At 34.2% G+C, this 20,510-nt stretch overlaps 3 protein-coding genes and 1 long non-coding RNA gene across 4 annotated transcripts; 2 read left to right on the forward strand and 2 right to left on the reverse strand.

The window, feature by feature from the left end:
* Positions 1 to 2,426: 2,426 nt before the first annotated feature.
* On the reverse strand, positions 2,427 to 5,065 carry LOC132064041 (uncharacterized). Its single transcript, XM_059456902.1, has 7 exons — positions 4,763 to 5,065; positions 4,597 to 4,653; positions 3,983 to 4,108; positions 3,212 to 3,281; positions 3,025 to 3,117; positions 2,832 to 2,945; positions 2,427 to 2,755 (listed from the first exon to the last, which is right to left on the reverse strand). Exons 1-7 carry the CDS (start codon positions 4,924 to 4,926, stop codon positions 2,702 to 2,704), a joined length of 678 nt encoding a protein of 225 aa, XP_059312885.1. The 5' UTR covers positions 4,927 to 5,065; the 3' UTR covers positions 2,427 to 2,701.
* A 2,241-nt stretch (positions 5,066 to 7,306) lies between these two features.
* On the forward strand, positions 7,307 to 13,263 carry LOC132064042 (ATP-dependent DNA helicase 2 subunit KU80). The gene is made up of 12 exons (XM_059456903.1): positions 7,307 to 7,482; positions 7,841 to 7,933; positions 8,054 to 8,105; positions 8,706 to 8,837; positions 9,309 to 9,709; positions 10,684 to 10,970; positions 11,093 to 11,288; positions 11,391 to 11,597; positions 11,917 to 12,084; positions 12,187 to 12,516; positions 12,612 to 12,742; positions 12,861 to 13,263. The coding sequence occupies exons 1-12, from the start codon at positions 7,468 to 7,470 to the stop codon at positions 12,979 to 12,981; spliced, it is 2,133 nt and encodes a 710-aa protein (XP_059312886.1). The 5' UTR covers positions 7,307 to 7,467; the 3' UTR covers positions 12,982 to 13,263.
* A 961-nt stretch (positions 13,264 to 14,224) lies between these two features.
* LOC132064044 (uncharacterized) lies at positions 14,225 to 14,886 on the forward strand. The gene is made up of 2 exons (XR_009416493.1): positions 14,225 to 14,391; positions 14,477 to 14,886. It is a non-coding gene; the product is annotated as an uncharacterized LOC132064044 (long non-coding RNA).
* On the reverse strand, positions 14,410 to 19,511 carry LOC132064043 (peptidyl-prolyl cis-trans isomerase FKBP43-like). Its single transcript, XM_059456904.1, has 11 exons — positions 19,372 to 19,511; positions 19,173 to 19,246; positions 18,083 to 18,455; positions 17,387 to 17,660; positions 16,619 to 16,771; positions 16,205 to 16,444; positions 15,624 to 15,906; positions 15,441 to 15,528; positions 15,318 to 15,359; positions 15,171 to 15,219; positions 14,410 to 14,949 (listed from the first exon to the last, which is right to left on the reverse strand). The coding sequence occupies exons 1-11, from the start codon at positions 19,382 to 19,384 to the stop codon at positions 14,865 to 14,867; spliced, it is 1,674 nt and encodes a 557-aa protein (XP_059312887.1). The 5' UTR covers positions 19,385 to 19,511; the 3' UTR covers positions 14,410 to 14,864.
* Between the last annotated feature and the right edge of the window lie 999 nt (positions 19,512 to 20,510).

Below are 20,510 nucleotides of genomic sequence, written 5' to 3' on the forward strand. Positions count from 1 at the left end.
CCGAAATGAAGTTGGAAGTTCTTTTCTTTTACTCAGCTCTCTCTCTCTATGGATTTCCTCCTCTCTGGTTCGCACGAGACAAAAAGCTGAATCCCTATTTCTCATGACATAATTCGAATTGGAAATCGAGATGTAGTATTTTGTGACTTGTTCTACGTATATAAAAGAAAGCCACAATTACAAGTTTGTTAAAAAGAAAATGACACAAGATTCGCCTTTTCTGTGTAAAAGATGTGAAATCCTTCAAGAAGTTATGTAGGGACAAAAAAAAAAAAAAAATAGGATTTCTAGAATTTCCTTTGCCTTTTTGCCATTCTGATATGAATGAAATCTCTCTCTTCTTAGCTCTGCATGGTCATGTTAATTTGGATAAAGATACGAAAAGATGCCATCCTTACGTTCTTATTCTTGGGAAGGCTTGACAAATTCATATACAAAAAAGAAGATTATTTCCTCGATAGCAAAAGTGATCGGGTTTGTAGTAAAGGATCATGACGGGTATGACATCCAACATGTGAGACATCATCAGAAGTGGCTAAAGGGGAGGCTGGTCAAGTTTTTCAACTTTCGCTTTATTCATTTTTTGCTCACTTAAGAAGAGCACAATGAAAGAAGAAGATCCATATTGATGATGTCTATTAGAAGTTTTTAATATTAAGGTTAGTCATGTATTTGCTATATATTATCTTGGATCTTATTGTAAATTTTTTATTTATTAATATAAGTATTTGAGTAGTTTAATTTAAAGTTTTAAAATATAAGTATCGTTAAAAGTAAGCCGTCTATTTTTTTTTCTAATAAAGGTTTTGTACTTTTTCCCCCTACAAACTTCAATAGTCTAAGAAAAAAAAAATCATAAAACTCACTATTAAATTTTTTTGGGGTTTCAAAGTTTGGGGCCTAAAGCAAAAAATTTACTGGCTTTTTCCTTGAATCACCCTCGAAATTTTGGAGGGCGAACCTTTGCCGAGTCAATGCCCTATCCACCTACGGCAGATTTTAGAAGCTCTGGAAGAGAGAGTTTGCTAATTTATTACTCCGTATTTATCTTGGTTTTTACAGGATGCATATATTTTATTTGGCAGGAGAGAAATTTGAGAGTATTTAAGAGAAAATAGAGAAATTAAGGAGTTAATTATAGGATTGATGATCCAAGAAGCTGTTTGCAGAGGGATCATGAAGCCAAGACTAGCAGTGAGACTGAAAGAGTGAATACTTTTATCCCTAGTGGTTTAAGCTAGTTTAGTGTTAGTGGTTTTTGGTCAGGTTGTATGTTGATTGCTTGGGGTCTCATGTCCAAGCTTCATGTTTTTATCCCTAGTGGTTTAAGCTAGTTTAGTGTTAGTGGTTTTTGGCCAGGTTGTATGTTGATTGCTTGGGGTCTCATGTCCAAGCTTCATGTTTTTGGTCTCTGTACATAACTCTCACTTTGATAATAAAAGTTTAACTAATTACCTAAATATATCTTTTCCATTTTTTTTGTAAAAGAAGCTGTTAATTTACAAAGTTCCTATTGACACATTAATTGAATTTTGGGTTGTTTGGAAAGCCACCTTACACAATATAATAGTTATAAAAACTTGTTTGTTTGTCATAATGTAATTATAATGTAATTACAAATATGATGTTTGGTTGAACAAGTGTAATTATATAGTTAGATCTTATACATTTTAAAAATCCAATTTAATAAACAAAAACTTGTTTATATAAGCAAATGTTACTGAATTTTATCTACTAGGTATTTAAATATTTTTTTTAAAAAAATATAGTATTAAATAATTATAATTACTCGTAGTAATCAACTTTATTGAATGAATCAAATGGTGTTTTTTCAATTCCCAACCACGAGTTCTGAAAGTGCATTTTTATTTTTATTGCTAAAGCAAAAACTTACTGATATGTATGAAACTTTGAATTGTAATTTTTTTGTTGTCATGGAATCTTATAAAAGACTGCAGTGCTTTGTCAATTGCAGCTAATTGCTAAGAAGCAATGTATACTGAATGTGCAGTTTAATTTTGCCCAAAGAAATTGTTTTCTTCTCAGAAATAAAGGTTAAAGAAGGGGAAAAAACAGAAAGACCTTTTTACCATTGTTGCATTATTATTGCTCAATCTTTTTTCTATCTCGCGTATTCATTTCTTTTTAAAATAATTTCGTAAGGTAAAGATTGTGTCTTCTTATGTTATGGTGTTGGATTCACCACCATTATAGTGCCCTCAGCCCTTGTGATTGTGTCTTCTAATGGTTGTTATATAGCACTAACCAAAATATTAGCTCAATAACTTTGAATTCATCCACCAATCTTAATCTCTTATTTGGGAAGTGAAGTAATGGGATGATGCGTGCTATTTTGATGAAATGAAAATAGGACATACAAGGGAGAAGATCACTATCAGTTTCCCCACCATTTCACACAGACTATATATGTCTATGATGAGTTGCAGCTTGTTCTTTTGGTAAAATGGAATTTCAACAACTGAAGGCCTATACATTCAATGCTCTGTTGAAGCTGTAAACGGTTTGCATCAGAATTTCAAAAGCTAATACAGTGGCCAGAATATTGATTTTATTTCATCTCTTCTATAAAGCTTTTCAAATTAAAGAGGCTCAATATATGAGTTAATCTGTCTTCAGTAGATGATCTTATTCATATCGCTAAGAAGTATAGAATAAGTGCCCCTTTACGAAGATCTCATATTCAGACAGTGTCTTCTGATGCCCATCCCTTCTTCTCTAACTGCAATCTCAGGGCCTGTTTTATATCACCAAGTTAGCCAATAGCTAAAATAGGAATAGGATAAGGTGTTTAGTATGATGTATATTCATACCTTGATTCTCTTTCTATTAGCATCAAAGTCATAATTCCCCAAGCGAGATGCTGCTCTATACTGTACAATTGATTTCTTCCCTGGTGGGAACCAGAACTCGACATCATCTACTAACTGTAATAACATGTACTTATTCATTAGTGGCAAAGAAGATGATGTGTGTAATTAAGCAATTCAAACTTTGAAGACTTACGCCCAAGATAGGACTTTCATATTCTACACGCACATAATCGTCTTTCTTCTCCACTATTTTTGGAGAGGACTTGTCTGGTTTTGTTGATTTTAGCTGCAAAATGATGCAACAGATCAATAGGTTGGTAAGTCAAACATATTCTTCAACTATTTTGTTATGATGAGAAACAGGTTTTAAGACTCTTTACCACTTGAAGTAGCTCCTCCATTGCCTTCTCTCTGCTGACATTCCCCCGTTTCCCTTCAGGATTATAGTTCCTGAGAACCAAAGCACCAAAATTTAACATCTATTCAGTATCCATTGATAATGGCTGATTTTATACCTTTCAATTTTATCATTTCCTTTTCTCTTTATCTTCCTTTCCTTTGTGTCATTAACAAAAAAATGCTAAGTCCTGGTGGGTTGCATATTGGTGAACTTTTAAAAGAACATTTAGTCCTCCAAGATGCTTATATGTAATAGCATACTGATTCTTGATGGAATGGATCTAAAACCTCCATTTCATCTTGAATATTATCTGTTACATCTTGTAGTTTTTGATGGTGTAGATGGAGTCCAAAGTTCTCTAGTCCAGGACGGGTCCACAAATAATCCAAGATCAGCCTTTGTGATTCTAGTTAAAGAGAAATGGTCAAAAAAGGGAGACCATTGTGATTCAAATGTCAGCCTGTACCTATCATGGTAAATGTGCACAATTTCCATGTGCACATTGATAGTGCTGCTTTAGACTAAACGTGACCACAAAGCATGTCAATCACTTTCCGTTTTATGTGCACTTTTTATGAATGATAGAGATAGAGAACAACAATAATGGCACCTCAGTCCCAAACAAGTTGGGTCGGTTAAACAAAGTGCTCATTTTATATCATCTTCATACTAAATAATAAAAGTGAAAAAATGATAGAGATGGAGCTAGAGCAAACATTAAACATACAGAGGGGAGAGAAGAAAAAGTTACCAAGGAGGTGCATAGTGGGTAGCATCACTGATGTTCTCAGAAGTAGAAACACAATTGTTGGTGGCTGGACAAAGAGCTAGACCATGTGGATTCTTCTGAACACCCAAGTAATCTGGCTTTTTACCACTGCATCACAAAAACAAGATTCGATCTTTTCTACTCAACTCACCTTGTTCTAAGTCAAACTAATGCCACACAGATCAGAAATCTGTAGACCTTTTGTTGCTGACCCAAAATAATAATATCTATACAAATTAGTCAAGCAGCAAAAATAATTCCAAAAATTTTAAGCAGTAGCTTGTGGACTGCAGAGATTATTTTTAAATCTTGGAAAAAATGATAACTGCATTTGTCCCAATTTATGTAGCACGGTTTAGAATTTCGAGAATCAAGACATCTAAACTTGGACCATGAATTCAGATATAGAAGCTTTAACTTTTTCTAATTTTTTTATATATTTGGAAACTACGATTATAAATCACAATAATTAACAATTTCAAAGGCATATAAAGAAATTCCGGTCAAAGAAAAATTCAGCTGACTGTCGAAATTACAATTGTGCCACATATATATTGGGACGGAGGGAGTACTATTAAAAGAAAAAAGAGAAATGCCTGAAGTTGAAGAGGGCACCAAGAACAGCAACTTCACTGCTCCTTAGTATTATTTCTCTGCATATAACAACGAACTAGAGTGAGTATTATGCCCATCAAAAGGAAAGATTATGATGGTGCAGATTCATAGTTTACACAAACTATACAAAAGGGTTCTTGGGAGTACCTGCGACCCACTTGTTTGGTGCTTTCATCTTGCTGTGGCTGTTGCTTGTGTTGCTCCTTACATGAAACAATAAAAGGGGAGAAACAAGATTTAGTACTGAATACTTTGCTTTTGAATCTGTTTGGGTAAAAATGGGGGGTACTTGGTGATGCCATTGAAGACATTACTGAGGAATGAGAACTAGTGCTGCCTTAGTTTTTTTTTTCTTCTTGCTTTTTGCTTTTCTGTAGTACTAAATCCTGAGATAAAATGGGAAATGGTATCCTATTGCGCTGCAAAAAGGCCTATTTAGAGCATTTGCTATACCAATATTTATAAGCGTTTTGGAAGGGAAAAAAAAAAGAGCGACCTGTTGTTAAATTATCACATGGACCTCGTTATTTTGTATTCCCTCCGTCCAAAATACTTAACATGCTTTCTTTTAATAATGGTTAATTTAACTAATCTTCAAAATTAGATTTAATTAGATTAAGTAAATATTTTAAATTTAAATATTTGAAAACTATTACTACAAGTGACAATTCTTCTCATATTAATATGATGAAAATATATTGCAGAAATTCTAGTTTTATTATGACTCACTGAATGAAAATGTCAAGTTAAGACATGTTTCTTCCATGTCTGATTTTTAACCAATTCTAATAAATGGTAGTACAGTCAAACCTTTCTATAATTACCATTCGTTATAACAACATTTCACTATATTAATTTTCGTTTTCATATATTTTACTTAATAACATTTATAACAACAATGGCGTCCATTATAGCGGTGCACTTTTTGTAAAATTACTCTATAATAGCCATACCAAATACGGAAATGTAATAACATTTTGTAAGAAATATATTACGGTATGTGACAACAAAGAAATCGATTTTCAACTTCTACTTGGAGATAGAAAGTCAACTATTAAAAAGACTTAAATAAAATTTCTTCGAGCCTATTGAATTTCCTTTTTTTGAAAAGTTTGGACAAAATTCTTCATCAGTTCAAGCGTTATATTATCACTAAGAGACTAGAATTTACTAAACAACCTACAATTATATAGTTCTTACGTCAAACTTGAAATATTTAAATTCTCAATTAATTTAAAATGCATATGTTCCATAAATTTTAATTCTTTATAGTGGCACAACTAGTTATGGATTTAATAGTAATTTATTAGTATTTTCAATTTTTAATTTATGAGATATGAAAATCAATTGAGATTTTAAAATTTACAAGTATATTGTTTTCGTTTATAACAAACATAAAAAGTACAAAAAGTTAATTATTTGCGTACTTTTGTTTATAACAGTTAAATGAGATCTAAATATCGAATGCCATACATACATAACAAATATCAACTTGAAATTTTCGACAAACGTTGTTATAGATTTGACAAAAGCAAATTTCATAGAAAAAGAAATAGCTTCTTTTAAAAAGAAACACATCGCAAATCTTTGTCTTTAACGAGACTAAAGGAAAAAAGTTTGCTTTATTTCCTTATTAATTCGCTTCAAGAACAATAATATTTTTTTAACTTTAAAAATAATCTAACTTGAACATTCTACTTAACCTTAATTACAAGGTTTTATAGCCATATAAATATAAGGGCATTTTACAAAATGGCAAACATTTAGGGTTAAATTTTAATTCTTTATCCAACCACATGTGTATTCAATTTTTTTTTTTTTAGTTTAGAATAGTAAATTTTTTCCAATTTGTATTTTAATTTTTTCAATTTATGAGAATATATTAAAAATCAATACATATACACCAATAATATAAAATACACCAAAAAATTAACAAATATGCATATTTTTCCGTATATATAACAAATACATAAAAAGTACAAATACACCAAAAAATTAATTATTTTCGGTATGTATACAACAAATACAAGTTATTATATACACAAAAGTAAATATACAACAAAAACAAAGGGAAAATCTACATTTTTTCTAGATGCGGCGGAAAAATTTTTTGGTGACCTAAAAAAATTCCGCATAACAACAACATTTTTTATCGTTTTTTGCTTCCAACAATGCTCGTAATCCGTTCTGATCCGAGCTTTTTTTTTCATTTTTTCTAACAATGTTTGAGATCCATCGTTATTAGCAAATTTTTTTTTTCCTAAGAAAAATAAAAAGGATATCTTAAGAAACACATATCGCAAATCTTTTTTTGTCTTTAACGACACTAAACGAAAAAAGATTTGCTTTATTTCCTTATTAATTCGCTTGTGTAATATATATATAATATTTTTTTAACACAAATTTAAAAATAATCTAAACTTGAACATTCTACTTGTCAATACCCAATTACAAGGTTTTATAAATATATAAATATAATGTATATCTAAAATTATAAATTTCAATACCCTTATAATAGTAAAATATTTAAAATCAATTTTAAAGTTTTATTTTCTTAATTTCATTTTCCAGAAATTAAGTCACATAAGAAGAGGGAGTAATGTAAAAGGAGAGAGGATTTGGACATGCTAGGCGAGGAATACGAAATGACAAGTCTACAACTTAATGGGGGAAAGAAGAGAGGAAATAAAAAAAGGGGGGCCATATTGAAATCTCCCTTTCTTCAATGTTCAAATACTTTACTAGGAGTAGCACATTTGTGAAAATTCCACTGCAAGTTTTGACCAAGGGCGCGGGAACAACATACAAACAGCCCTTCCCCAAATTTTCTTGTTCTTTCTGCTACTCTTCAAATGGCCCGTAATAAGGTAGTATTTTTTTTTTTTGTTCATACCCACTAGTTATTTCATCAGTTTCTCCTATACCCTTCCTTTTATTCTTGAAAAAAATAATTACTTTATGTTTTCGATTTAAGTGTCTTAGTTTGACCAGGCATGGAGTTTAAGAAAATAAAATACACTTTTGAATCTTATGGCCGTGGTCCTAAATTATTTAAATCTTGTGATTATAAATATGACATGCAGGATGTTTGATTTGTCAACTGTATTAAATATAGAAAGAGATAATGTTTTTTGGACATACCAAAAAGGAAAGTAAGACATTTACGGAGGGTATTTTTTGGGTACTACATACTAATTTTGGTCTCCTTTTGTTTTTGGTGAACAGGAAGCGGTAGTGTTGGTGATTGATGTGGGTCCTTCAATGCACTCAGTTTTACCTGAGATTGAAAAAGTTTGTTCATTGTTGATACAGAAGAAGGTAGTATGTTGACACCTTTGTCTTTCTTCTGGTTTCAATTTTTGTTGAATTGTTAATTTTCTACACACCCCAGTAAAAAAAAATGTTACATTTGTTCCTCCTTTTTATTTGTGTATGTAGCTGGTTTTCAGCAGATATGATGAAGTGGGGTTTGTCTTATTTGGAACTTCAGGTAAGTCTTTTGCATAGTAGCTGCTGATGTATTTGATATGGAGTAAAAAATTTCCTGCAGAAAATGCTTTCAACGGAAAATGTTTTCTTAATCAGGAAATAATTTTTCTTGATTATTTTCTGGTGATTGTTTGGATATGAGGTTAGGTAACAAGTAGCAATCTTATAAGGTGAGGTTTAGAGTGTAAGGATAATGTTTTGCCGATATTTTTGTGTATTAAAGGTTGACAACAATGTCTAAGTTTTTAGTTGAAACTAGTGAAATAAACTAAGAGTTGGATATTTGTAAAGGAAAATGACGTCTGCGCATAAGCCATGCAAGTCATGTTTGCCCTTTTGGTGGAAAATTATATTCACAGTTCAGGATAACCAACCTATTTCATCAAGGAAAACATTTTCCGCCATTCTAAGCACTTTGTGTAGTTTTGGCCCCCTTTATTCTTGCCTTATTATTAGACGAGCATGGTGGTGGACTGACTTGTCTACATCATGGCTATATGATAACCCATTTCTTTCTGGGATTTGTTGTGTAAAACTTCTGTATCTTAGCATTGGTGTTGGAAGTGTTATCAGATGACCTATATATGTAATTTTTTCCCAGATACCAAGAACGAATTGACAGAGGAAATAGGTGGGTATGAACACGTGACAGTTCTGCGAAATATCAAAGTCGTAGATGACGATCTTGTTGATGCTCTACAAAACCTTCCACGAGGAAGTTTTCCTGGAGATTGTATCCTCTATGATTATTGGTTTGTCATAAGTTTGGAGTAGTACAGTTGTTAGGCATGCAATTTTTTCTCGAGTCACTGTCTGTCTTCTATCAACATACTTTTTCCTCTTTTATGATTCGCTGAAAATGCATGCTCGTGCATAAAGCTATAAGTGTCGGTGGTAACTAAAATCAGGCTTCAGAAGAAAACATTATTAGTTAATATCTATTAGAGTTACAAATGAGGGTGTCAGTGGAGTAGGCCGTATAAGGTATAATAGCTATTCTCATTCCATACGCCATAGGGTGTTTTTCTGGATGTGGGATTTAATGTTTCTGCACTGGTTTAGTTCTATTGTAGAATTGTAGCCTGTTCACTGGCTCTTTTTGGCACTAGTTGTGTCATGTGATTTTGTTGACATCCAATCTCAATGTTATTCTTACGTGCTCATGATGATCTTGAGTTCTTGATTCCTTAACTATCTGTAATAGTTCTTGATGCGATTGTTGTTGGAATGGACATGCTGATTAAAAAGTTTGGACAAACCAACAAGGGAAAGAAACGTCTTTGCCTTATTACAAATGCTGCTACTCCCATCAAAGATCCATTTGAAGGAACAAAGGAAGATCAAGTGAACACCATTACTACACAGATGACAGCACAAGGCATGAAGATGGACTGTGTAATTGTTAGAATGAAACAAGATTGGGAAAATAGGAGAGTTATGGAAGAAAATGATTTTCTAATGTCAGTATTCTCGAATAAATCTTCCTCAAAAGTAGTATATGTGGAAAGTCCAACTTCTTTGTTAGGTGCACTTAGAACTCGTAATATATCGCCAGTCACGATATTCAGAGGTGATTTTGAAATTAGCGCACAATTGAAGATCAAGGTGAGAATTAAGAAACTTATGCTGATTTACTCAATTTTATTTTCTTTTACCTTTTTCTTCTGATTAAAGATAAAAATAAAAAATCTTGCCTTTTTCTTTTTTATTCTTTGTTTTTCCACATGTACTGAACTATTGTCCAAATGGGACAGACCAATTGTCTGTGTCTTCGGCAGTGTGACTCAGAATTGTATCTTTTACAATTTCCAAAAGGTTATTAAGTAATTTCTTCTGTTTCAAACCTTCTAGCTATTACTTAACGAAGAGGAAAATAGATCTTAGTCAAATGCCTGAAATTCCCATTGAACTGGACAGACAACTGAGGTTATGATTTTCTTGAAGAAAAAAATGGATTTCTCTACATCTGGTTTGAAAGATAAAACATGCCTTTCTTCCTAATGAATCTTGAATGATTCTGTCTTTGCATTACCTCTTTATGACTATTTTCAGGAGTCTATCATACATAGGGTCAATAAATCTATCCTCCCGGAATTTTATATGTACACAATGATTCTGTCTTTGCATTACCTCTTTATGACTATTTTCAGGAATCTATCATACATAGGGTCAATAAATCTATCCTCCCGGAATTTTATATGTACACATTCAGCACATTTTGTGATAATCAGATTGGGTAATTTACTCTCATCTAGAAGCTTTTGTATCTGATGTCAATATATGGAGATTGTAGATATTTCACAGTAGTCTAGCAAAAGAGTAGGATAGTAACTTTTAGAAGTGCGCAACTATGCCTCAATCCCAAACAAATTGTGGTCACTTCAGAAGTATACACCTAGTGTATTTCCTTTTTGGTCCCTAATCTACTAATTTAAGTTGCACATCTCTTTTTTCCTTTTCTTTCCCTTCCTATTCTATTGTGAAGATAGTTTTTTGTGGATGTTTAGTCACTATTAAATGTTTTTTTAATCTTACCATTCTCAGAAGAAGAAAAAACTAATAAATGTTCTTTTTAATAGGTATGGGTTTACAAGAAAACATCTGAAGAGAAGTTCCCCACGCTGAAAAAGTACTCTGATAAGGCTCCTCTCACAGATAAATTTGCCACTCACGAAATCAAGGTTGATTACGAATATAAAAGCATAGAAGACCCTAATAAAGTTGTGCCACCAGAAGAGAGGATTAAAGGTTTTCGGTATGGACCTCAAGTAGTTCCTATATCCCCTGCTGAGTTGGAGGCTGTAAAGTTCAAACCAGAGAAAAGTGTGAAGCTACTAGGATTCACTGATGCTTCAAATATAATGCGGTATAATTTTAGTTTCTTGAGTACTGTATTCACAGCTTTTTCAGGTTATTATTTGCATAGGAGAGAATTTCTTGTGCCGTTTATCTTTCCAATCATCATTCACTCATACTCCATCTACTCAGGCATTACTACCTGAAAGATGTAAATATCTTCATAGCTGAACCTGGCAACAAGAAGGCCATCCTTGCACTTTCTGCTTTGGCGAGGGCAATGAAGGAAATGAACAAAGTAGCAATTGTCCGATGCGTATGGAGGCAAGGACAGGCTAATGTTGTTGTTGGGGTCCTAACACCAAATGTCTCTGACAAGGACAATACTGTAAGTATGGTTTAAATTTCACCTCTTGATTGTTACTGTTCTCTTGTTTTAGTGGATATTCGAGTCTTAATTGTTGACATTCTCATTGACCACTGCTTGCAGCCTGATTCATTTTACTTCAATATTCTTCCCTTTGCGGAGGATGTTCGGGAGTTTCAGTTTCCTTCTTTCAGCAATCTGCCTTCATCAATGCAGCCAAATGAAAAGCAACAAGAGGCAGCAGATAAATTGGTTCAGATGTTGGATCTTGCACCGCCTGGAAAACAGGAATTGTTGCCACCTGACTTTACACCGAATCCTGTTCTGGAGGTATGACATCATGGTAGTTGCAGAATATTGTTGAAAAATTAAGTTTGAGACTACCCTTGCACTTAGATCACTGATTGGGAGCATGTAATTAAAATATTTTTGTAAAGAGCTGCCTGAATTTATGTTTATTAATAGTTAGGATATTTTCTTGCCAGTTTATTTATGAACTCTCTGATTCCTAATATGAAATAAGAAAAATCTTAGTGACCAAAAAAAGAAAAAAAATAAGAAAAATCATAACTTAAGAATTCTAATTTTGTTCTATAATTACCTTTTGCATTATCAGTTTCTAACCAATTAGTATTATACAAATATCCAGCGTTACTACCGCTATCTTGACTTGAAGTCAAAGGACCCAGATGCTGCTGCTCCTCCACTTGATGAAACCCTCAGAAAGATAACAGAACCTGATGTTGAACTTCTTTCTCAAAACAAGTCCATCATAGAGGAACTCCATAGGTCTTTTGAACTAAAAGAGAATCCTAAGGTAACTTTCAATATTCATCCCTTTATTCAAATTGGACTTTTCTAGAATAGTCTAGCGGCTGAGGCTTATAACTCTATCAATCTTTATACAATTAACGTGCAGCTGAAAAAATCAACTAGAAGAATTATGAAAGATAGACCTTCGGGATCAGATGAGGAAAAAGAAGAGTTCGACAAAGGTGCTGATGCCAAAGCTATTGACTCCACTGAGTACTCATCCAAAACGAAAGTTGAGAAAATTGGAGATGTAAATCCTGTTAAAGACTTTGAGGAGATGATGTCTCGAAGGGATAATCCAAAATGGATTAATAAGGCCATTCAGGATATGAAAAATAGGATCTTTGATCTTGTGGAGAATTCTTGTGAAGGGGATACGTACAACAAAGCATTGGAATGTTTGGTGGCGCTACGCAAAGGTTGCATCCTTGAGCAGGTGTGTTTTCTGATGTCCTCTCTTTGCGCTGTAGTTAAATATTGAGTATCTGAGCCATATAAAATAACAAAGCAACATTATTTTTACTTGCATAGGAACCAAAGCAGTTCAATGATTTCCTGTGCCACCTGTGTAAATTCTGCCAAGAAAAAGACCTGAGAAGTTTTTGTCAATATCTCACATCTCATGAAATCACTTTGATAACCAAGTCAGAAGCTCCAGACAGGTCTGGTCATGTTTCTAATTTTCTTGATATATCGAACTCCTTACACTGATCTGGCTCTTTACTTCTTTTTTTATTTTTTCTTGGTGCTGATTTCTTGTAATTGGTATCTATTTATCAGTGATATTCCAGAACACAAGGCCAGAAGCTTTATGGTCAAGCCTGAACTTGACTCCGAAAATGTGAAATCAGAGGCTAAAGAAGAGAATGATATTATGAGTATATACCTGGGTGGAAAGTAGAAAAAGAAACCTAGAGACGCATGTTGTATGATGTACAGGCAGTTGGCATTTCCTGTGAACTTAAAAAGATTTTCCGGTCAAACGTTTTTGAGGTTGAGGATAAGAGAAAAAGAGAGAGAAGGGGCTGGTGAAGATTGAATCTTAGACCTCGACGAGCTTCATTTTATTACTCCATCCTCAAGTTTGTTCATTTGGCTGTTCAAATTCCTTTTCTTTATTTGCCTATTTTTGATGTCTAAATGATTGGTGCTCTTGCAAGATGAAAGCTATTCTGTAGATGTCAATGTCCATGCCTGTTATTAGCAAGGTGGTGGGTATTAAATAGGTTAACTTATGCAGTAGGAGTTGCCCAGTGTTATTCTTCACCTTTTTCGTTCGCTACAATAGCAACTGAAGATTACTCGGGAGCTGAGAACCTAAACAACTGGCAATAAGCATGTCTGCAGAATTTCAAGCCTATTTCAACTAGAAACTCCTCTCAAACTGGCATAAAGTGAACGGAGCATTGTTCAATGCATATTCTAACTAGATTTTTTTCACTAATGCTTTATGTGATTTGACTGCACGGAAGCTGTTTGATTTTGTTCCAATTTTCAAGGGATATGCTTTGTTCCAACTCATTCGTTTGCCGATTTCTGGTTATACCAATTACCTAGATAGCAAATCCAATTTGAAACACACATAACGAGAAGGGACGATGGTAATATTGGGTCTCCCGTTGTACAAACCAAACTTTTGGTCTTAGGAATACGGGTTCATCTAATTGAATCTGGTGTTCGAGATTATAATGCCGAGATTGCTTACGGACAAACTATAACAATAATTGTTATGCTACAAAATAATAATGCAAAAGGGTATGTAATGAATAATACTGATACACGGATTATTATATAGGAAGTCTCTAATCATGTTTGCCATTAGATGCCCTTATTCATGTATTGCTAAAACACGTATTCTCATCTCACATATTATTCTAGATAAAATAATAGTACACAAAATTTTCAAAAAAGTAGTACCGAAATTAGTACAAAACGTCTTAGTTTCCAGTACACCTCTAAAAAAGAAAGCAAACTCTCATGGCGTGTTTGATCTTTTAAAATATATTTTCAATGTTTAATTTGAAGAAATTTTTTGAAAAATAATCTCTAAAAAAACAAGTTCCATAAGCGGTATTGCACACTAGTTGTCTCCTTCCCACCACACTGCCATAGCCACCATCCCACTCTCCTACCCTCCACCCCCAACCCATAGTATTTTTCTAAATTATAAAAATACTTTTTGGATAATATTTTCTACTTGCCAAACACTAGAAAATAAGTAAGAAAAGTCACTTATTTTTAGAGATAACATCTTACATGAAAAAGATTTTCCTTCGTATGAAGCACACTAAGCAAGATTTTATACTGGAAAGTATACGATCAAACGAAATATCATACGGAGATCAAATTCTCTTATACTTCAATGCATACGATCTCGAAAAGTTTGATCCTTTCAGCCAGGGACGCTCACTGAAAACAACGGAAATTGCTTATCGCCATATATTTTCTATTAGAGAATCGTGAACACAACCAGGTATGCAAAAATCCCCACCTAGAAAGGCGGAGGCTGGCTTGTCTCATTTTCCTTCTCTCACACAGGCTAACAAAATATTACCCAAATTTATGAAAAGTTTTTCCTTTTAGTATTAGCTTTTCCTCAATCACTCCGCCGTCCTGGTAATGAAGAAAGTGCCTGTAGACTCTAAGAAAGTGCCTGTAGATTCTTTGTCCAAATCCTCCCTCAGCGCCAACGTCAAAAGAGAGTTCAACTCACAAATTTCAAGAGGAAAAGAAAAGTTCTGCATAGATGACCTTCCCTCCAGGAATTGATAGTGCTAAGCTGAATTATCCACGTACTCCAATCAATTCAATATCAAACACCAACCATGAGTTTGGTGGGATATTCTCCCCAGCTCCCTGACTCCCATAGCTGCAAGAACGGGGAATAACAAGAATTAAACAAAATCAGAAAAGGAAGTTACATGTGTGTCGGCGTGTGCACCCAGTAGCAGAGCCAAGATTTTGGAGTCAGGAACTTATCTTGGGACAGTAACAAAGGAAGAGCTTTCAAAAAAAAAAAAAAATAGAGGGGAAGCAGGGAGAGGGATTTAGTGTCTTCAAATATATTCAGAAGCCGAATATGCAGCATACCCGATTGATGGTGGGACCGTGAGCCTTCTTTTATCACCCACACGCATGCCTGTTATGGACATAATATTAGAGATTAGTGGCTGCAGCTGCGAAAGAAAAGAATTAAATAAGAAATGAGATATCAAATCTACTCATCGCCATCCTTACCATCAAGACCAAGGTTCCATCCCTCAATGATGTCTTTATCGCCTTCAAACAATAGAAAGAAAAATCAGTTTAACAGAAGTCCATCAAAACGAAATAAATACTTCTAAGAGTCCTGGTGAGTACCTAGCCGAAATTTATATGGAGATTTTCCAATATTTGCGTCAAAAATCTGCCCATTCTTCTTTAGCTTGCCAGTATAATAAACTTTGATCTGTGCAACAGTACATTCAACAGAAAATATTGAGACTCTATTTTCTGTCGCGTAAATTCATAGTTTGAGATATCTATAAATTCCAACTAAGTTACCTTCTTTCCTGGAACAGCCAATTTTCCATCAGGTTCACCCACTGCGAGCTCTTCAATAATCAACCCGTTAGATAAGGTCCTTATTACAGTAGACTCAACCTTCTGACTCTTGTCCTCAACATCCACGGATTGTCTATTCATTTCATTCTCTTGAAGAACAGGAAGATCCATGTTAACCATACAGTTCTCCTCCTGGGATTTGGTCTTCTTTTTCTTCTTCTTTTTAAGTTTCTTATCCAATTGGGTACCATCAGCTAAGAAGTCAGATTTTCCATCTACACCACTGCAGGCATGGATGGTCAAAACAATATAACCAGAGATGGTCCATAAAAAAAAAAAAATCTAGAAGGAGGCTTTGGCATGCAATCTTGCATAGAGAATGCAGGTAGAGAGTAGTGCATGATGTCTGAGTATATATTTACTAGTTCATTGCAGATTCAGTTTTTTCCAACCTATTTCCCCTCAACAACACAAATATATCTTTGACAAAGGTAGGGTGCCCTATTTAGGCCATAGGCAGGATCGGGATTTGGTGCAGTTTCGGAGAAAACAACACTCCTAATTAAACTTTAAAAACTCACTTATTGATGGTCGGTTTTTGATCTTCTTCATCTATTGCAATTGCGATTGGATCCTCACCCAGGTGACCAGCTTTTAGAGGATCTTGTTTCAGTTGATCCTCTTTAAGAATGACATCACAGTTTGTATCATGGCTTTCAACAGATATGGCTTCCACAGAATGTTTTCTTTTCTTCGATCTTGGAACATGTTTAGAATCCTCTTCTGCAGGAGGCTCCAGAGTATCAGACTGGCCATCTTTCCTGCCAGAGCACGTAGCTTTAAAAAAATTAGAAGGGTAATGAGGTGTCAAAAAAACTACTTAAGAAAAACTCTATCAGTACATAGGTGGTGGATGAAACTGCAATCTGAACATCTGTAAGCACAAAAAAAAAAAAAAAAAAAAAATTGCATTAAAAAATAAAGCAACATCTTACATATCAATTATCATTGCCAACCCAACATCCACCAAATTTGCTTTATCTTCTTTGTTGTCCTTCCTATCACTGCTAGTATCTGCTTCAGGAAGTTTACCACCATTACCCTCAGGCCGTTTCCTCTTCTTCTTTGATTTAATGCTGTTTTCATGTCTGTTCAATAAGATGGAGCAAAATAATCAGGGAGAAGGTTAGACCCTTTGCCAGAGGCAAGCACTCTTTTCCATTGAATGGACAAATAAAGGAGAAGAACATTCCACTTGTATGCATGCCCATAAAGCAGAGAGGATAACATGCACTTTTAAGGAATAGGTTCTATTCATTTTTCCTTTTCAGGATTACTCGAGAGCTGACCTGCCAGATGCAATTTATCTTAATTCTTAGTTTACTCTGGTAAACAATCATGAAATGGCAACAGGTCGACATGCCAACAATGGATATAAGAAAAGAATACTTTAACAAAATTTATCATGCTAACCCTGGTATGTGTCTTAAAGCTGGAGAACATAAGAAATGATTCGATGTAAAATTTCCTTTGGAAAGATCGGATATCTTGCATGGATCACAGAACAATTATAAATTGAAAACTTACAGCAGGGTTTAGCGGGGTTCATGAAAAATGCAGAACCGAGAAAAAGTAGTTTTCAAGGGAGAAGATCCTATCATATTAGGTCCCCTTAGTTCCTTATAAAGCTTATAATGGCCCATATCCAAGACCAAAGGGTTACTGCAATCACACAAATCACTAGTTGCTTATGTGAGACTTACTTTGTTTTTTCAGATTCCACTGTGCCACCATTTTCTATTCTACGAGGAACCTCAGCACTCAGCATGTCATTCTTGTGATTATCTTCTGATGCTTTAGCCTTCACATCTTCTTTCTTCTTAAGTGCAGATAAGAGACAATTATCTTCATCTTCGCTTTCCTGCAATATATCCTCATCTTCGGACTCACTTACTTGGTACTTCTTCCTAAGCTTTTTATGGCCGCCATTGTTGTTGTGAAGCTTATTGTCTGACAGGTCCTCATCATCTTCTTGAACTGAAAACGCCAACAAGTCTATTAGAAGAATAGAAGTTCGGAATGAATAATGATAAGAGAAACTAGCATCCAAGGGTGTGGTCTGGAAGTTGATGCAGGAGACAGAGTCCAAATCCTAGTAGGGGCAAAGAAAGCTAGGTGTTTTTTTTTCTATCTTCCTAAACTTGGTAGACAAAGTCACCCGGTACCTGTACTAGTGGGAGATGTTGGTATCTAATGGACCATTATTAGAAAAATAATAAAAGTACTGACAAGAGAAACTCATACACCACCAGGATCATCTGTATCAAAATACTACCAGATCTTGCTGATCTAGAGGGAGGGAGATGGGAATAGCAATCTGCCCTTCTATCTCTCTTTTAGTTTGTTTAAAGGAAGGAGATATATAGAATCTTGCACGATCACATGGAGTTAAAAGATACCTCCACTACTTGAAGCAGGTGAAGGTGGGAATGTTTCTGGTTCAGCATCATTGATAAAACTATCATCATACTTGTCATCATCACTATCGTGGCAGGATTCCCTTGCTTCTGATTCTGCAATATCCTCTCCATACGACTCTGTATCACTGTTTATATTTGCTCGCCGGCTATTTCCCACGTAGTAACCAGTCAGATAAACAGTTCTTGGACCAAGAACAGAAAAAACCACATCTTCTGCCTCCTCAAACTCTAAATCCAAATGGCATGACTCTGTCTTGTTAGGTAACAAAGCACAGAGGAAAACAGGAGTCTTGTTCCCCACATTACATTGTACCAAACTTTTAGTTTCAGCATTGCCAATTCCCAGTGTTGCCTAAAAAGCCAAAGCACACATAACAAGGAGCTAAAAGTGTTTAGTCTCCTAGCTATCCACAATAAGTAATGAGTACATATCACAAAGAGAATCCGAGCTTGACCCAATTCAAAACTTAATCTTGCTTTTGAGCTTCATTTAAACTTTTCCCCTTTGTTTTCATCTTTTTTGCTTTGCTATCTGAAATCGAATCGACTCACTCCATTTCATTTCTACCCCAATTTAAGTGTCTTACTTTCCTTTTTAGTCTGTCCAAAAAAATACCTCTTTCTATATTTAGTAAGTTGACAATCAAACATCCTACATTGCAAGTTTAAAACCACAAGATTCAAAGGACATTTTAGTACATATTACACACATCTTTAATTTAGGACCACAAGATCCAAAAGCGTCTTCGTATTTCTTAAACTTCATTCCCAGTCAAACAAAGACACTTAAATTGGGATGGAAGGAGTATTAATTTGACTTACATATTATACTAGTGATGGCGGAAGAAAGGATTAAACCGGTATTTGAAAAATTAGTCGGGCAAACATTACATCAAAGTTTAGGTTGTATCGAAATCGAATAATGCCAAACAATCCGAACGTACCAAAATGGGAAACATTCTCATATGAAATTAGGTCAGGAGTATTTCAAACTTTAAACCCTATACAACATGGATTTCTATTTAATCTGAACATTGAGAATTATAGATTTCATTAATACATAAATCACCTGAGAAATTCGGAGCCTTCCTCTCTCGTTATCAAAACAATGTGTGATTGGCTTTCCAGCTTTCACTTCAATACCTACCAAACCCAAAAAAAAAAAAAAAAAAAAAAAAAAAAAATCGGAAGGTAAATGGTCTAGTGTTAATAACAGTAATGATCGATCAAAAAGAAAAAAGATTAGAAAAAAATTGAGAAAATTTTACCCCAAAATGCCATTGGTGGTTGAACCCTAGGCGGTGATGAGTGAAGGATACTTTGTTTTTTTCTCAAACCCTAAGCTATTTATAGGTCTCGGTTCCGCGGGAGTCTTTCCTGAGCGCGCTCACCCACCTTTTAATATTCTCCTCACATTATGGAGTATTTATTATTTATTCATGAATTTAAAATTCTTTGAACAGACGCGTAAAAAATATTATGGAATTATCTATGAGATTTTTATTTAAAAATTATTTTTTTGTAATATACATTAATTGAAAACCAGATAAACTGATAGCTAATACGTAAAATAAGTTAAGTTAAGTAATATTTATTAATAAATCTATATCTATATAATAATATAAAGCAGGTTACTAAACCCGTCACGTGGCATACCTCTAAAGCCAAGAATCACATTTGTATTTTTTCTCAAATTTTTGATATTTTTCTTAATTTTTCCTCACTTATGTTTTATTAATAATCCCAAAAATCATTCCATTATTAATCCTCTCAATTACGCCTCATCTATTCGTCTTCTTTCCACATTAAGATGTCCTGACATTTCATTGTGTCTGTTCGGGTAATGTATGTTTTGGAATTAATATATCATATATGCCTTTCTCTCTCTCTCTCTCTCTCAGCCTCAACGATGCCGAGCTATGCGTTAGGCTGGGGTTCATCCGAACCCCTCAAAAAAAATTACAGTGTATTTTTAAAGTTAAAACTATTTTATCATGTATATATAATAGATGTTGAACCCCTGACTTCTTCGTGTATTTACCTTTTAAAATTTTTAAACCCCTTAGATGAAAATTCTGGCTCCACCACTGTCAACTGCCGTGGACTGCACAGCCGTGTTCCTCTTTTTTTTCTTTTTCCTCTTTCAACTTTTAAATTTTTATCCCCCTTATAGTCTCTTCTTCTTTTCTATTGCCAAATTCTTACTTTTGTTTTAGTTGTAATGTGTTGTCGTAAATGAAAAAATTAGAATAGCTTTTGTTTTGAGTCATTTTATCGCATGAATGATTATTAGTTTACAAGAATCAAGAAAGTTCTCCTCCATGCAAGAAGATTGGATGCATTTTGATGCGCATGCTAGGGCTATCGAACAAAGTACACAATATGATTTTCGGTAACAGGTACCACT

Source organism: Lycium ferocissimum, chromosome 7, assembly GCF_029784015.1.
Source record: "Lycium ferocissimum isolate CSIRO_LF1 chromosome 7, AGI_CSIRO_Lferr_CH_V1, whole genome shotgun sequence".
NCBI classification, from domain to species: domain Eukaryota; kingdom Viridiplantae; phylum Streptophyta; class Magnoliopsida; order Solanales; family Solanaceae; genus Lycium; species Lycium ferocissimum.

Excerpts from the sequence above, each read along its gene's own strand:
- LOC132064041 (XM_059456902.1), bottom strand. The coding sequence starts at position 4,926 with ATGTCTTCAATGGCATCACCAAGTACCCCCCATTTTTACCCAAACAGA. Across the intron at positions 4,654-4,762 it reads ACCAAACAAGTGGGTCGCAG|AGAAATAATACTAAGGAGCA; the intron begins GTACTCCCAAGA and ends TGTTATATGCAG. Across the intron at positions 3,118-3,211 it reads TGGAGGAGCTACTTCAAGTG|CTAAAATCAACAAAACCAGA; the intron begins GTAAAGAGTCTT and ends ATCATTTTGCAG.
- LOC132064042 (XM_059456903.1), top strand. Across the intron at positions 7,934-8,053 it reads CATTGTTGATACAGAAGAAG|CTGGTTTTCAGCAGATATGA; the intron begins GTAGTATGTTGA and ends TTGTGTATGTAG. Across the intron at positions 8,106-8,705 it reads TGTCTTATTTGGAACTTCAG|ATACCAAGAACGAATTGACA; the intron begins GTAAGTCTTTTG and ends ATTTTTTCCCAG.
- LOC132064043 (XM_059456904.1), bottom strand. Across the intron at positions 16,772-17,386 it reads GTGGAATCTGAAAAAACAAA|ACATGAAAACAGCATTAAAT; the intron begins GTAAGTCTCACA and ends CTTATTGAACAG. Across the intron at positions 14,950-15,170 it reads ACGGTCCCACCATCAATCGG|CTATGGGAGTCAGGGAGCTG; the intron begins GTATGCTGCATA and ends CCGTTCTTGCAG.